Below are 13,992 nucleotides of genomic sequence, written 5' to 3'. Positions count from 1 at the left end.
AGGAAGGGAGGGAGGGAAGGAGGGAGGGAGGGGGGAAAAGATAGGGGAAGGAGAGGAGAAGGGAGGGGAGAGAGGGGGAGAGAAGAGAAGGGGGGGTTAGGAGAGGGGAGGGAAGAGGAGGGAAAGGAAAGAGAGGGGAGGGAAGGAAAGGAACCTTACTTTTTTTGCCACTGGTTGAAGAAATGTACTCTAGAAAGTCCCAAAGCCAGATAATTAAAATCTAAGCTCCAAGGTCAAAATTGAAGTAGAACCCAGGTTCTCCTTCATTACCTATAAAATAAATCATTTTCCATCTGAGAGAAGCTCTGTTTTGAGGTTCTACTTTAAACATGTAAACTACCATATAGTGTCTACATGGTAAATAACAGGCTCCATGAATCTTCACTTAACTCAAGCCCTTTACCCAGATGACAGGTATTTGCTCAAATGTCCCTCCATGGACTGTATGTTCTGCAGTTGCAACTGGACAGATGTGCCTGTTGGAGAAGCACCTTACCCAAGCAAACGTGACAAGTCAAGACGTTCTTCAGGAAGTCTGTGAGGTCCCTCCTGGCAGGCAGGACCAGTGCATGCCCCACAGCTGTGTTATTGATCTGGTCAAAATAAAAGGAAACACTCAGTAGGAATGTTCAAAATCAGTAACTACTTACAAAATATAGCTGAACAATAAATTAGAGTCACATCCATAAAACAAACTTCCCAGAGGATTAGTATCTTCTCACTGTTTTAGAGGGGAGGTTAGAAGAGGCACTGAGTTTAATAGAAAAACACAGGTTTTCTTCTGCTGAAATGAGCTGGAGTTTGAATCCCACTCCTGCACTTTCTTCCAGACCTGAAGCAAGATTATTTAAGCTCTCTAGGGTTCAGTTTCCTTGGCTGTAAAATGGGATGACAGTAAATTCTCAACAGAATTATTTGAGGGATTTAGTTTGGTAATGTATGTAAAATGCCTGGTCTAGCCTTTATCGAATAGTGGGGGCTTAAATAATATCATAATTTTCTACAACAATAATAACAACTGAGAAACACTAGCTCCATTCCTTCATCTCTCTCCCAGGTCTCGAAAGGGATTTAATGACAAAGCAGTGATTAAATCATTTCCAGAAGATTCACAATTCCTGCCCACCACAACACACCATCACTAACTATTTATTTAGTGAATAATTAAGTTCAATCAATGAATGAATAATTCATTTTTCAAACTTGCTGAACTATGTTGCTAGACACATGGGTGGTTCTGGGTCCCTCAGCCCACACAGCTTGCCCCTTACAAGAGCGCATGGCTGGTGGCCCATGCAGGATCCCATTCTTGGTGCCCTGGGCCCCAACTGGCCTGTGGTTTGGAGAATAAACCCTGAGAAATGGTGGCAATGACCCAGCTGCCTCTCGCTGACACAGGCAATGAGAAACCATAGAATGTCCAGCTTGGAAAGACAAATATTGGAGCCCGTCTCATCTTCTACAGGTAAGAAAACAAATATTGGAGCCTGCCTCATCTTCTACAGGTAAGAAATCTAAGTCATGGAGAGGTGAAATGACGTGACCACGTTACTGTAAGAGACTTAAAGCCAGATGCTGGGTAGACTGATAACAGAGCCAGGACCTCCTCACTCTTGGTCCAGCTCTCCCTTCGTACCCACCATCCACCCCCTTGAACAGGAAGCCCAGAATTTACAATGAGAAAATAATCATTGATTAGGTGTAACAAACAAGTTATTCAAGAAAATGACAAGGTTGCCCTTTTCCGTGTCACAGCTGACCCTTGGGTGAAGAAAGGTTTGAAGAGCGTTACACCCTGGGGAGCTGGACTCACAAATGTCTGGGGACCTCACTAGGAGATGGAAGACCTCTAGGGTCACCCTGGGAGATTCCCCTCCAACACGTGAGGAGGGAGCCTAGGACCTGGTGCCGGAGACAGAGGCCGTCCTGGAAACCCCACTAGAGAAGTTCTCAGCACACCAGCATCCTCCAGGACCTTCTAGAAACTGTGGGTCATGGATACACCATGGGGAATAGGGGCATGCCTGAGAACCTTCCCAGAACCCAAGAAGGACAGCAGGAGGTGTCACAGAGCAGCCGGGCACAGACCTGCAGGGCATTGACCAGCTGACGGTCCTCCTGGCTGGTGAGGAACAAGGGCGTGATCCCGGCATCTGACAGCTTCAGCACAGCCTCCCTGAGCTGTGGGGATGCCCTCGTGGGCTTATTGCTGAAGAAAATGGCCACTTTCCTCATCAGAAATCCATTCCTCACTCGCTTGAACGTGTTTCTGGCCACAAAGGACATGGCAGTCTCCAGGCTCTGCTGCTTGGACGTCAGAGCCACCTGAAGGTTCTTGATCCTGTCCAGGAGGACGGACTTCTTCTTGGAGTCAGCAAACCGGATCTCCGTGGTCACCTCATTATTATAGGTGACCACCGCCACGCGGGCCCCCCTCGGGCAGTTGCTCTCGGCAATGGTCAAGTCGCCCACGATTTTCAAGAGCACGTCCCTCATTCGGCTAAAGGCATCTTGGGTGACCCCCTCAGAGGTGTCCAAAGCAAAGGCCAGTTCCGTGGGGAACACGGGGCACTCCAGGGGCCCTGGGAAGGGGGAGGGTTTCAAAGGCAAACTTTACTTACTGGAAGAGGGGTCTTCTTTCCTTGAAGGAAGTCACACCACCCAAATGAACTTACCATAGCAGCAAGCTACAAAGGAAACAGAGAGGGAAAGTCACTCCACCATGTGAGAATTTCAAATGTCAAAATAAAAGTGTGCCCCTGACAGCAGGAAGCCATGTACTTACGACATTTATCTTTGATGCTCTGGACAAGGGCACATTGCTTTAAAAGGGAGAAAAGAAGGTGTAAGGACAGCAGACAAAAGACTCACAAACAATGATTTGTGCTGCATGCATGCAACTTACATCGATCGAGTCGCCTCTGTTGCCTTTGTGACCCTGAAAAACAAGGAAGGACAGGCTGACATGGGGGATGTAGGATGCAGGGAACAATCTTCGGTTCACAAAAACATGACAGAGGAAACAGAGGTGGGACCTGAGCCAGTGTGGCTCATTCTCAGACTCCCCTGTACACTAGACTTGACGGCTCAAAAGGCAAAGGGGAGAAGACTAGGAGGACAAAGAGTGCTCCCCTGGTGAAGGGAGTAGCTCCACAAATTCACATAAGCAACACATTTGAGTTTCAGTCCAACACCATCTCTCCGAGAGAAGGGCTTCCTTCCACCTGCTAGCCCAGTCCACCCTGTCCATGAGAGGACAGCAGGGAGTCTCTTACCTGCCCATCACTCCAGGTCTAAAGCACCCACTGATTTCACTCATGAAGGGACTCTCTGCTGCCCTCATCATCACATCCCAGCATTTGTTCCCCTGATGGCCAAGCAGTCGCCTCATGGGCCACTTGGGCATCTCTCCATGAGGCTGTTCCTACTGGCTCGTCCCCACAGTAACTGACACATTGATCTCCCATTGAATGCTTTACTCACTGAACACCCAACTCAACCTTCTTCTCCCGGGTTCACCCAGGGTAATCCCTTCACCTTTTTCTAGGAGTGACTTTCCATTCCTGAGTTATTGGTTCATTCTTCTTTGAACTTCATCAATGTCAATGTAAGGAGACAGGAGAGGGTGAATTCAAGTAAGGAAACAAGGAGATTGGTAATGAAGAGATTTTATGGAGGGGCCATAGAGGGACACCTCCTGGCTCCAGGTGGCCAGGTGATGAATGGGTTCTAACCATGAATCAGTAGTTCACTTGGGGGTTTTACAAAGGAAGTATTCCCTAAACCAAGGTCTGACATAATTATAGTCCTCCCACAAGGTGCAATCAAGAGCTAATACGGTGTGTTCTCTTTCTTTTGTTCCCTACACAAGCCTCAGACAAGGAAACTACACCAGGGAATCGTAGAGGCAAATTGCAGTATGCCCTGGACTGCAGAGTGCCATGTGCTCAAGAGCTCTTTTCTTCATTGTGGTATCAGAAGGGAAGTGGTTAAAAAGAAACAACAATAACAGCAAAGATGCAGACCTCGTCTTTGTGAGAAGGAGATAGTAGAAAGTTTTCAGGGACCACACACAAGGCACCCACCCCACAGGCAACTTGATGGGAACCAGCAGGTACTTACAGATGGTCCCGGGTAGCCAGGGTCTCCCTTCTGTCCCACTGTCCCTGGAGGTCCTGAATTTCCCTGCAAGGGATAGAAAAAGCAGCATTCAGTTGTGGCAAAGGAAGGAATATTCGCAGCTCCCACAGTTGGAAAGGGGGTGAAGGTGATCTAACCCGACGCCTCCCATCACCACAGGGAAGCTCTCATTTTCAGGATTCCCATGTCTCCAAAATTCAAATATAAGGACAAGAGGCTCTCACAAAACTGTTATGCATCTCCCACAACTATTCTTTCTGGGAGGTTAGGGAAGGCAGATGCTTACCTAAGAACCATGAATGAGACTGTCCAGGAATGCACAAGAAATCAGTAACTGATAATTAGATCACTGTTGGTGTAGACAACCAATTTAATGTTTATAAACCCCACCTTCATTTAAGCAGTAACTGATCTAATTTGACTGTCTTCATTGAGCAAATGAATAGGACAATTACGGTGAGTTTAACTATATTTTGATCTAAAAATAACTTTAGAAACTTTTACCTGTACCTAGACCAAAAATGGTTCATTCAAGACTCAGTGCAATTTTAAGGGGGTGAGTAAACATCCCCTGAAGAGAGGCATGCAGAACCAAACACAGCTTAAGGAAGAAGAGTCCTATCATGGTGGGAGGCAGGAGCACAGGGTGCTAGCCTGGCTTGCCTCTGAGCCCGGGACCCTCATTAAGCACAGCACGCACCCCATGACACCCTGTTCCCTCACCATCTGGTGGGCAAGACCAAATGTGGGCACACGGACTCTGACATTACTCGTTCTGACACCTGAGTCCCCCTGGTGCCATGCAGGGAGAGGACCATGGACTTGTGACCCTTGAGATGTGTTAGAGGAAGGGGCTCTCGGGGCTTCCCCTTAAGAGGGAAAACACAGCCATAGCCACAGGTGGTCCTGAAAACATTTGATCCCACCCCATGCTATCACTGGCCAGGTTACAGGTGACAAAGGAGAACTTTCACAGAAGTAGTGGAGGCATCAGGGTTGGGCCACCCTCCCACACATTCTCATTCCTGTGGCATCCATGGTCCAGGCAAACTTACCCTTCGACCTCTGATGCCTTTGGGTCCTGGTGCTCCCCCTGTTCCTGGGTCGCCAGAGGTACCCTGGGAAGAGAGCCAGGAAGCAGTACATTAGCTCTAGAATGGAAGGTGTAGCCGAGGGTTCCTGGGGCATCTGGACCACACTTCCCGGAGCAGCCAAAGGGCTGACTTTGGTTACTTTCCCACTGGGTTACTAGTGCATGTGTGTCTCACAGATTTAGCCTTAGCTTGCTGAACAGTAATAATAACATCGTGAAGATACATCACTTTAAGGTCTACAAAGTATTTTATTTTCATTTACCCCTCAGAAGCACCATGACAAGTGTATACTGTCATCTCCATTGGACAGATGAGGGACTTAGAGAGAGTGGGGCCTTCCCAAGGTCACTCAGTCCATAAGTGGCTGACCCACAACTAGAACCAAGATATTCTGATTTGCAGCCCAGGGACACACTAGACTCATCCTAAAGCAATGGCAACATGTTACCACCAGGGGAATATTTACCTTTGGACCTGGGTATCCAGGAAATCCTCTTTCTCCCTATAAAAGATAAATAAATGACTCAATATTTGGTCTCAATTTAAATTCATCTAAAATAAATTATTCTTGAGCAGAAAAAAATACATATATCCATAGAGTCGTCAAGAGAAAAAATTCACTATATCACAATAAAATTTTGAGGAAGGGTTCTGTACAAATACAATATGTCAGATGTACATACCTTTTTGCCTTTGCGCCCTTCACTGCCAATCCCATCTCGACCATCATCTCCCTAGTTGTGGAAAGACAGCGTTATTGCAGGTCACCACATAGGACACGCCACACCCACCTCTGTCTAAAGCTCTGAGCAGGGTCCTTGAGTCCCTGAAATGTTCCCAGGTCGAGGTATAGCTTAAGGCAGTGTTCCTGTTCCTACACTATCTTCCAGGTGTGAACAAGACCATGTCTGTAAGAGGGTGGGCTTAAAGCACTCCTGTGGCAAATGGTACTGGTGGGCCCACCTATTTAAAGATCCACTATGGCTGTTGGTTAAGATACTGCTTGCAGGTGGAATCAAAGACTCATTGAACCTGGGAATCTTAGAGTTAAAAGGACTCTTGAAGGTCACCTTGACTCTGTGCATCTATGAGTCTTTTATTCAACTTCAAAGCAAAAACACAGGACTCACTCTCCCATACCCTCCTAAGTGGTCTGTGCTCAGACCTTTCCCCCCCCCCCCCCCCCCGCCCACCACCAGCCCTGTATCCCTCCCCTGCATAGATCATCCCACTAGACTATCTTCTTTCCAAACACCTCCTTCCCGGACTCTCACATCTATTCCTGTCACCTTCTCAAAGGGGCTTTTAGAACTGCACACAATTACTTCACTCAGAAGTTATGTGAAACATGCATCGATATCTCTAAAACATGCATGGAACATGCTACTTAGTTAATTTACAGTTTCAAATGGACATCAACAGTGAAAAGAGTCAATGCCCTTAAATTTATAGAAATAGAATCAGAAAGATATTTTCTTTGATAGTTTGAATGGATTTTAAGTTTGACTTTTTTCCCTCTGCTTCTGAAACTAAGAGTAATGGAATGGATTTAAAAAAAAAAAAAAAAAAAAACTTCAGTTCTCTGTAGAGAAGTTATATCCACAAGGAAAATATCTTAAAGCTTTAGGATCATAAGACAGATCAACCTAGTCAATTCTTCTAGTTTTTATGTATACTGGCTTATTTTAGAAAAATTAACAACATTCTGCAGATTTCTTTTTCTTGCATAGAAATATATCCTGCAAGATCATTTTAAATAAGAATTTTTAAGTGAGTTATCAAGGTAGTGATTTCTATTCCTGGGATGTCTCATTCAAAGTGAACTGTTTCGAGCTGGCTTAAGACCTTATCAAACCCAATTCCATTTGAACCCAATGACGTGTATTTCTTGCAGAAAAGCTCCATGTGGAAGTGCTCACAAAGCGTTCATAAGCCCCAAGATGAAGGCGGTTCAAGCTTTAGTGAGAGCACGTTTACCCCAAAAACGTCAGAAGAAATGTCTTTACCACCCCTTCCGCCAATGAAACAAACCTTATTTGACATTTATTTGCCGGTTATAAGCAGCAGGTTTCACTATTTTCAATCACATCCCCAGTGACAGGAGAAGCAACTACTGAGTTACCTCTGTTTGGAACGAAACTAATCTGCACTGGCAAAGGCTAGCCCGGCACAAGCCCCACCTCCCGCTTCCTGGGCGTTTCAGCAAAGAGCGACAACAGCACAGTGTATGTTGATCTTACCGTCTCCCCACGGGGACCCCGGTTCCCGATTCCTCCCTTTGGTCCTGGATCTCCGGGCTCACCCTGCACACGAGAGAGAAAGCTGAGACACCTGAGGGCCCAGGCCCATTTGAAATGAGAGTCCAAGCCCCAGCGTTCTAGGTGACGCCACTGCCAACTTCAACTTTTGGATTTTGATAAAAATGATGTCTTCAGTGGCAACATTCATGTGTGGACTCCTGGAGAAGAATCGGGGAGGCAGGTGTGTGGTCTTTTCATGAACATGGCATGGGGACATGCTGAGAGAGGGGGGGGGGGAATAGGAAAGAAGACACAGGGAAACCCAACACCAACAAGAGGCAGAAAAACAATTCTGGACTCACAGGAACACATTTCTTTTGCTGAGAAAATGCTGCCCTTTCAGACTGGTTATGTTAAATTGTGGTTTTTCTCAAGGTTTGTAGAAAGCAGGTTCTCAGATAGTCAGTGCTCTTAGATTAGCTCAACATGGCCAGCAGAGCAGCCATGTGGACCACTAATAGTCAAACCAAGTGTGTTCAGCAAGTCTGGTGCTGTGCTATGTGCCCCCTCCCCGCCACCCCATTTTGATTGCCCCGAGTTGCTGAACTGTGGCCACGGTTCACGGCAGGAGCAGATCAGACATCCACAGCTGTTGGCAAGTCCCGGCTCCTAGAAAGCCAGCCCACTGAGCATGAGCCATGTGTTCCCTCGTGGTGGGACAGGGGTCCCACTGGCCAAGCGGCTCTCAACAGGGAGACTGGGTGAGAAAGACCAGAGGGGAGGCGAAGGGATGTGTAAACGAAGCAGGGAGACAGGCTGGCAAATGAGGGAGAGGCTGCCTGGGGGGCTGGCTGGGCCTGACCTCCGGAAACCAGCTCCGCCTTTGTCCAGACAAACCTTTCTTCCCAGGGGACCGGTTCTTCCGCGTTCTCCCGGAGCACCTGCGGTCCCTCCGCTCCCCTGCAGTGGGAGAAGAGGAATGTCAGTGAAATATTCTCCTTCCAAGCCTAAGAGTCTGAATCCCACCTCTCCCCCAGGCCCCGGGGGTCAGAGCCCCAGTACTTAGTGCCACCCACGGTGCTGGAGACACAACTGCAAACACACATGGCTCGTGCAACCCACAGTATTAGTGTGAGCCTCAGGCCAGTTTGCACAAACACCCGCACGGTGCAGTTTTCCACGTACATTCATTCATATCCCGAGTCCCTGACTGGAGGACAAGCACCCAGATTTTATGTGGCTTTATCCTTCGGCCTGTCCACACCTCCACAGGGACACCTGTTTATACAGGTGTGGAGACCTGTGCACACTTATCCGTTGAGTGAAGGAAGGAATCAGTGTTGCTGCGTGTGGCACAGCCCAGTGAGCACAGGAATGATCCCCACAAATACGGCAGAAACCAGCTCTCGGTTATCAGTAATTATTGCATGAGCTCTGCCTTATCCGTATTCTGTCTTAGGTTCTTGATTAATAAGAGCTAAAATAAATATTGGAAAAAAACTAAAAGCTTTAAAAATAGGTAAGTGTCAGGTTTCGAAGTGGAGAGGACTTTCTAAGTACACAACAGCTCTCGCCGAGTTCCTGCTTCCACGGCAAAGCACATCTGTGCCCTGAGGGAGCAACAGGCCGGTTCATTGCCAGGTTTCAGTTACTGCTCTTTTCTGTGACAAATGGTAGGGTGGCTCCCACAGTATCCTATCGCACACCAGAGACAGCAGGTGTGTAGGACACCTGGTCCCAGCTCGGCTATAACTACATGTCCGCCATTGTCACTAACAGCTGAGATATTGAATTCTGCAGTCACAGCAGGTTTAAGGAACATCTTCTGTGCTGAACTGGAGGATGGGGAACTCCATCCACAAAATAGCGAACCTCTGAGCCAATCTCCAGGGGCGATTATGAAACCATTTGTCATAATCTGAGCATTTCGGTGGATTAGGTTACATTTATGCAGTTTCACGCTGAGACCTCGGGGACAGGCACATCCTGCCTCGCTGACCCCAGCTGGCCTGTGTTGGGAAGGAGCGGCATTGGGGCCTACATGCCCCTGGGGCACCAAGGAAACAGGGTTCTTACTTCCTCACATACACTCGCTATGAGGACTGAGGTCAACCCAGGGTCAGTGTCGCCAAAGAGTCAGGCAAAAAGGAAGGTCTGTCCTCAGCAACACCCCCCCCCGCCGCCCCCACCCGCCACGCAATCTCAGCCTGCTCAGGCCCTGTACGGTCCGCTTAGCCTCACAGAGGGGTGGGCTGAGATGCACTTACCCGAGGGCCAGGAATGCCCTGTTCTCCCATCAGGCCTGGAGGGCCAGTGGGACCAGCTGGACCCTGAAAGAGGAGAAGGCCAAGGTCAGTGCTGTGTTGAGGAGACACTCCAGGAGGAAGCTCAGATGACCTCTGTACTTTCTACTGAGCCCAGAGCCCAGAGCCTCACTCGCACTGCCAACAAGGCCCCCAGAGGTCACATTTTATCTCCACTGTAGGAACAGCAGCCCCAGCCCAGAACATGAATGGGGAAGCTAGTTTTTAAAAACACAAATGTGTACATGATATTCACGGCAGCAATATTCACAGTCTCCAAAAGGTGGAAACTACCCATGTCCATCAACCAATGAACAGAGAAGTAAGCTGTGGTCTATCCATGTAATGGAATATTATTCAGGCATGAAAAGGAGTGAAGCCCTGTCACATTCTTTAACATGGAGAACCTAAAAAACATTATGCTCAGTGAGAGAAGCTGGACACAAAAGGCCACCTGTTAATGTACATGAGATGTCAAGAACAGGCAAATCCATAGAGACAGAAAAGAAACGAGTGCCATAAGGAGCTGGGGATGGGGCGGTGAGGGGAGACGAGGGGTGATTATGTAACAGGTACTATGAGGGTCTCCTTTGGGGGTGATGAAAATGCTTTGAAACTAGATGGAGGTGATGCTTGTACAACATTGTGAATGTACTAAACCCCCTGAATTGTTCCCTGTAAATGATGAATTTTGTGTTCAATTTTGCAAAATTGTTACCTTGATTTAAAAAAAAAAAAATACAAGAGCATCTGGGGAAATAGCAAAGGGCATGCAATCTCCCTGGGTACTAACCTGTGCACCTCTGGTCCCCTGCTCTCCTGCAGAGCCCGGCTGGCCTGGACCACCCTTGTTGCCCTTGAAAGAAGAAAGAGAAGAAGCAGGGTAGGGTCAGGATAGTTTATACCAATGTCAGCTCTCTGTTCCAAAGTCCCATCTGGGTGAGGGGACAGGGCCAAGATCCCAACTCTACAAGCAGCTTCGAAGCCACTGACCCCATCACTCTAGCTTGAAACAGTCAACATGTGGATCCAGCTGTCCCTCTGCACTGTCACAACTATTTCCACTCTTGCCTCACCTTCTCTGCAGGATGGCTTTGGGAAATAAGGATGCTTTGCAACCCAAACCTGTATAGCACAGGTGAGAAGACTAAGACACAGAGACATTGTGACTTGCTAATGACTGGATAAGTGGGCATGTTGTGAACAAGATGCCTAGGAATTGCTTCCTCCATCTGTCTTTTTCCCTTCATCCTCCCCCCAAATCTGCCCCCACTCTCAATCATTGTCACAAGTTCATTAGAAGAGGCCAAATTTAAGGGGCTAGAAAAAGGTGGTAGCTGCTGGTTGAGCTACAAGCCTTGATAGCGAAGGAAAAAGGAGGTGAACAGGAGGACAGTCCATTAGAGTACATAGTGAGTTACATTGTGCTGATGGAGAAGAGGGGCCAGCTTACCTTAGCTCCTGCCGGTCCCCTTCGGCCATAGCCGCCCTGCAGGAGAAGTCACACACACCATTAGGGGAGACGGGACTGAGCCCAGACTTTGCCCGACTTAACCCACACATTCATCTGCCACCCACTGAGTGCCTGGCCCTGTCAGCCCCAAGGAAACTCCTTCCTGCCTCATCTCAGTCAAGCTTTGCCTCCATGCTGCCCTGTTAGTCACCCAAGTGAAAGTTTTGAGAATTACTTCAGACCTGCCAAGCAAAATAATGACTCCTGGCTGCATGGTCCCAGCCAATTTCAAATAAGGAATGTGAAAGGGGAATGTCAAACTGTCTATTTTTCTACCATTTTTCCAACTGTCAGGAGAAGTCATCATAATACGTTAATTATCATGGAAGGGAGTCCCAGACTCTCCAAGTCCTGCTGGCCAAGTATAACAGATCCTCTGGTAGGTGAGCAGCCAAAGGCACATGTGTGAACCTGCGAGACCAGGGGTGCTTAGCTTGGGCTCATGTCTTGGGAACATCTGCATCTATGCTCCAGGGGTGACCCTCAGTCCAAATAAATGTGGGCTCGCTGTGTAAGTAATATGCTAATTCCCCCATTGTGATTGCTTCCTCTGTGGTGGGGAGGTTTGGGATGGGAACATGGGAACATCCTGGATAAATCTTTGCAAGGTGAGGAGTTGTATTCTGGAGACGGTAACAACCAGCGGTTACTGGGCTTGACCGATTGCTGCATCACCCAAAGACCACAATCTCCACTCCCAACAGACCAGCCCAGGGATCTCCATGGAAAACCGTTTTTGCTATTATTCACTGTGTGGCAGCTTCTTTAATGGAAGACTTGGGCCTCCTTCCATGGACAACATATGGACAAGTCAGGGGGCCAGGTTAATCCCCCAGAGTAGCAATCTGGCTGGCCCCTCCAAAGGGGACAGCCTAGAGTATGTCCACAGGCCACCAGTGCTCAATGACTCATTGCTCAGGCCAGAGGCAGCTTGTGGAAGCCCTGGGTGGGGGAGATGATGTGAGGAGCAAGGTGGCCCCACAGAAGGATGCACTTAGTCTGGATCTGGGCCTGACACAGTGAGGTCCCAGGGAAGGAGGAGGCCACATTGCCAGGCCTCACCCTGCCGCAAAGGAAGCAACTGAGTCCACAAGAGCCCTTGACTGTATCGAATTCAAACCCAAGTGTCCACCTGTGCATAGAATGAAAACGAATTGTATGCATGACTGTCTGTCACGAAAACCAGTTTTGGCCCTGCTCACCAGCAGTTGCATGGCACATTATAACAATTGGTTAGCTCCTCGTTGCTTTTTCATTATACAGCTCAGCAGCATTATTCAAAAATAATACTCAGAACTATTAAGAGACCATTTTCAAATATTAAGTCTTCTTCTGAATTTTAAAAGCGAAATTATGCCCACAGCATGTCATCTGACTATGGATGAGAGTCATTTCTTCTGAAAGCCCTCACGTCACATGCCCTCTCCAGCCGTCCAATGGATCAACCCTTAAAACATCACTGCCACCTGGAACTGGCTGCACAGCCCCAGCTAGTCTCTGAGCAGAAATATGGCTGGGCACCCACCAGCATCCTGAACAGGCCCCTGAGGATTACAAATTCCAAACACTCCTCCGCATACAGGAACCATCTTCTCCCACATTAAGCTCTGAGTACCCCTGGGCCCTAGGAGTTTCCAAACTACTTTGTGTCCCTTTGACTTTAGGTAGGAACTCATCAGCAAGACACAAAGATTAGGCATGCAGTGAGCTACTGCAGCTCACATTTCTGATGTGTCTTAAGAAGCCACTGCAAGCCTGGCCAGTGTGGTTCAGTGGTTGAGCATCGACCTACGAACCAGGAGGTCTCACAGTTCGATTCCCAATCAGACACAAGCTGAGGTTTTAGGCTCCCTCCTCAATGTGGTGCATGCAGGAGGCAGCTGAATCAATGATTCTCTCTCATTATTGATGTTTCTATCTCTCCCTCTCCCTTCCTCTCTGAAATCAATAAAATATATGTATTTTTAAAAGCCAGTGTAAGATGCAATTCTCTGGAAAACAGAGTCTAGTTTCATTGCTTGGGTTCCAGCAGAACACACACACACACACAAACACACACACACACACCATCACACACAAACAGTTATAAAACCAACAAGCATATGACCCCGTCAGCCTTCCTGCCCTCTTTCCCTCACTCCTCCCAGATTCATGCTTCATTTAGATCTTTTAAATATTTAGTGGGATAAAACCTGGCCAAATTTCCTAAAGCAGTAAAGATAATATTTTTAAAGCATCTGTTCAGTGTGTTTTCTGGGATGGGAAGGAAGCAGGTCTGGGGGAGGGAGAAGAGACGGAGTATAGAACAAAAGATAAGAATGAGAGATTTCTCTAAGCAGCATGATTTGGGTGACAATAGTTTCAGAAATTTCTTAATAAGAAGTAGCCGAGTAGCTCTGCCCCAGGCAGGGTTTGGGGGTTTAGGATCTAGGTGGCACTCTACTATTAGGGAGCCCATAGCCCTCAGAGACACTCACATCCTTGCCGGGATCTCCAGGCCTTCCAGCCACACCGTCTCTCCCAGGAAGGCCCTGGTGTGGGAGAGAAAACGGCGTGAGATTCTCCTCTGCAGAGAAGAGCATCTAATGCGGCAATATTGCCCAAGACACCATGGGAAACGGTATTGCTACACAGAGTAGGTCACCCAAATAAGTAACTTTGTGGGTGCATCATGCTCAGGCGCATTCCCACAGCACAAGCCT

General features: G+C 47.9%; 1 protein-coding gene across 1 annotated transcript in view; it reads right to left on the bottom strand.

The window, feature by feature from the left end:
- The window catches only part of COL6A3 (collagen type VI alpha 3 chain), a 61,965-nt gene that overhangs the window by 15,048 nt on the left and 32,925 nt on the right, over positions 1 to 13,992 (bottom strand). The window contains exons 21-35 of the mRNA XM_054723326.1: positions 13,768 to 13,821; positions 11,231 to 11,266; positions 10,571 to 10,633; positions 9,742 to 9,804; positions 8,372 to 8,434; positions 7,475 to 7,537; positions 5,918 to 5,968; positions 5,701 to 5,736; positions 5,196 to 5,258; positions 4,123 to 4,185; positions 2,906 to 2,938; positions 2,786 to 2,822; positions 2,676 to 2,687; positions 2,089 to 2,582; positions 497 to 593 (exon numbers count right to left, since the gene is read on the bottom strand). Coding sequence (XP_054579301.1) covers positions 497 to 593; positions 2,089 to 2,582; positions 2,676 to 2,687; positions 2,786 to 2,822; positions 2,906 to 2,938; positions 4,123 to 4,185; positions 5,196 to 5,258; positions 5,701 to 5,736; positions 5,918 to 5,968; positions 7,475 to 7,537; positions 8,372 to 8,434; positions 9,742 to 9,804; positions 10,571 to 10,633; positions 11,231 to 11,266; positions 13,768 to 13,821 — 1,228 coding nt within the window. The remainder of the gene's footprint in view (positions 1 to 496; positions 594 to 2,088; positions 2,583 to 2,675; positions 2,688 to 2,785; positions 2,823 to 2,905; positions 2,939 to 4,122; positions 4,186 to 5,195; positions 5,259 to 5,700; positions 5,737 to 5,917; positions 5,969 to 7,474; positions 7,538 to 8,371; positions 8,435 to 9,741; positions 9,805 to 10,570; positions 10,634 to 11,230; positions 11,267 to 13,767; positions 13,822 to 13,992) is intronic.

The sequence above is a fragment of the Eptesicus fuscus genome, chromosome 11 (assembly GCF_027574615.1).
Source record: "Eptesicus fuscus isolate TK198812 chromosome 11, DD_ASM_mEF_20220401, whole genome shotgun sequence".
Lineage (NCBI taxonomy): Eukaryota > Metazoa > Chordata > Mammalia > Chiroptera > Vespertilionidae > Eptesicus > Eptesicus fuscus.
Note: the sequence above shows the minus strand (reverse complement) of the source record. Positions and strands in the feature narration are given on the sequence as shown.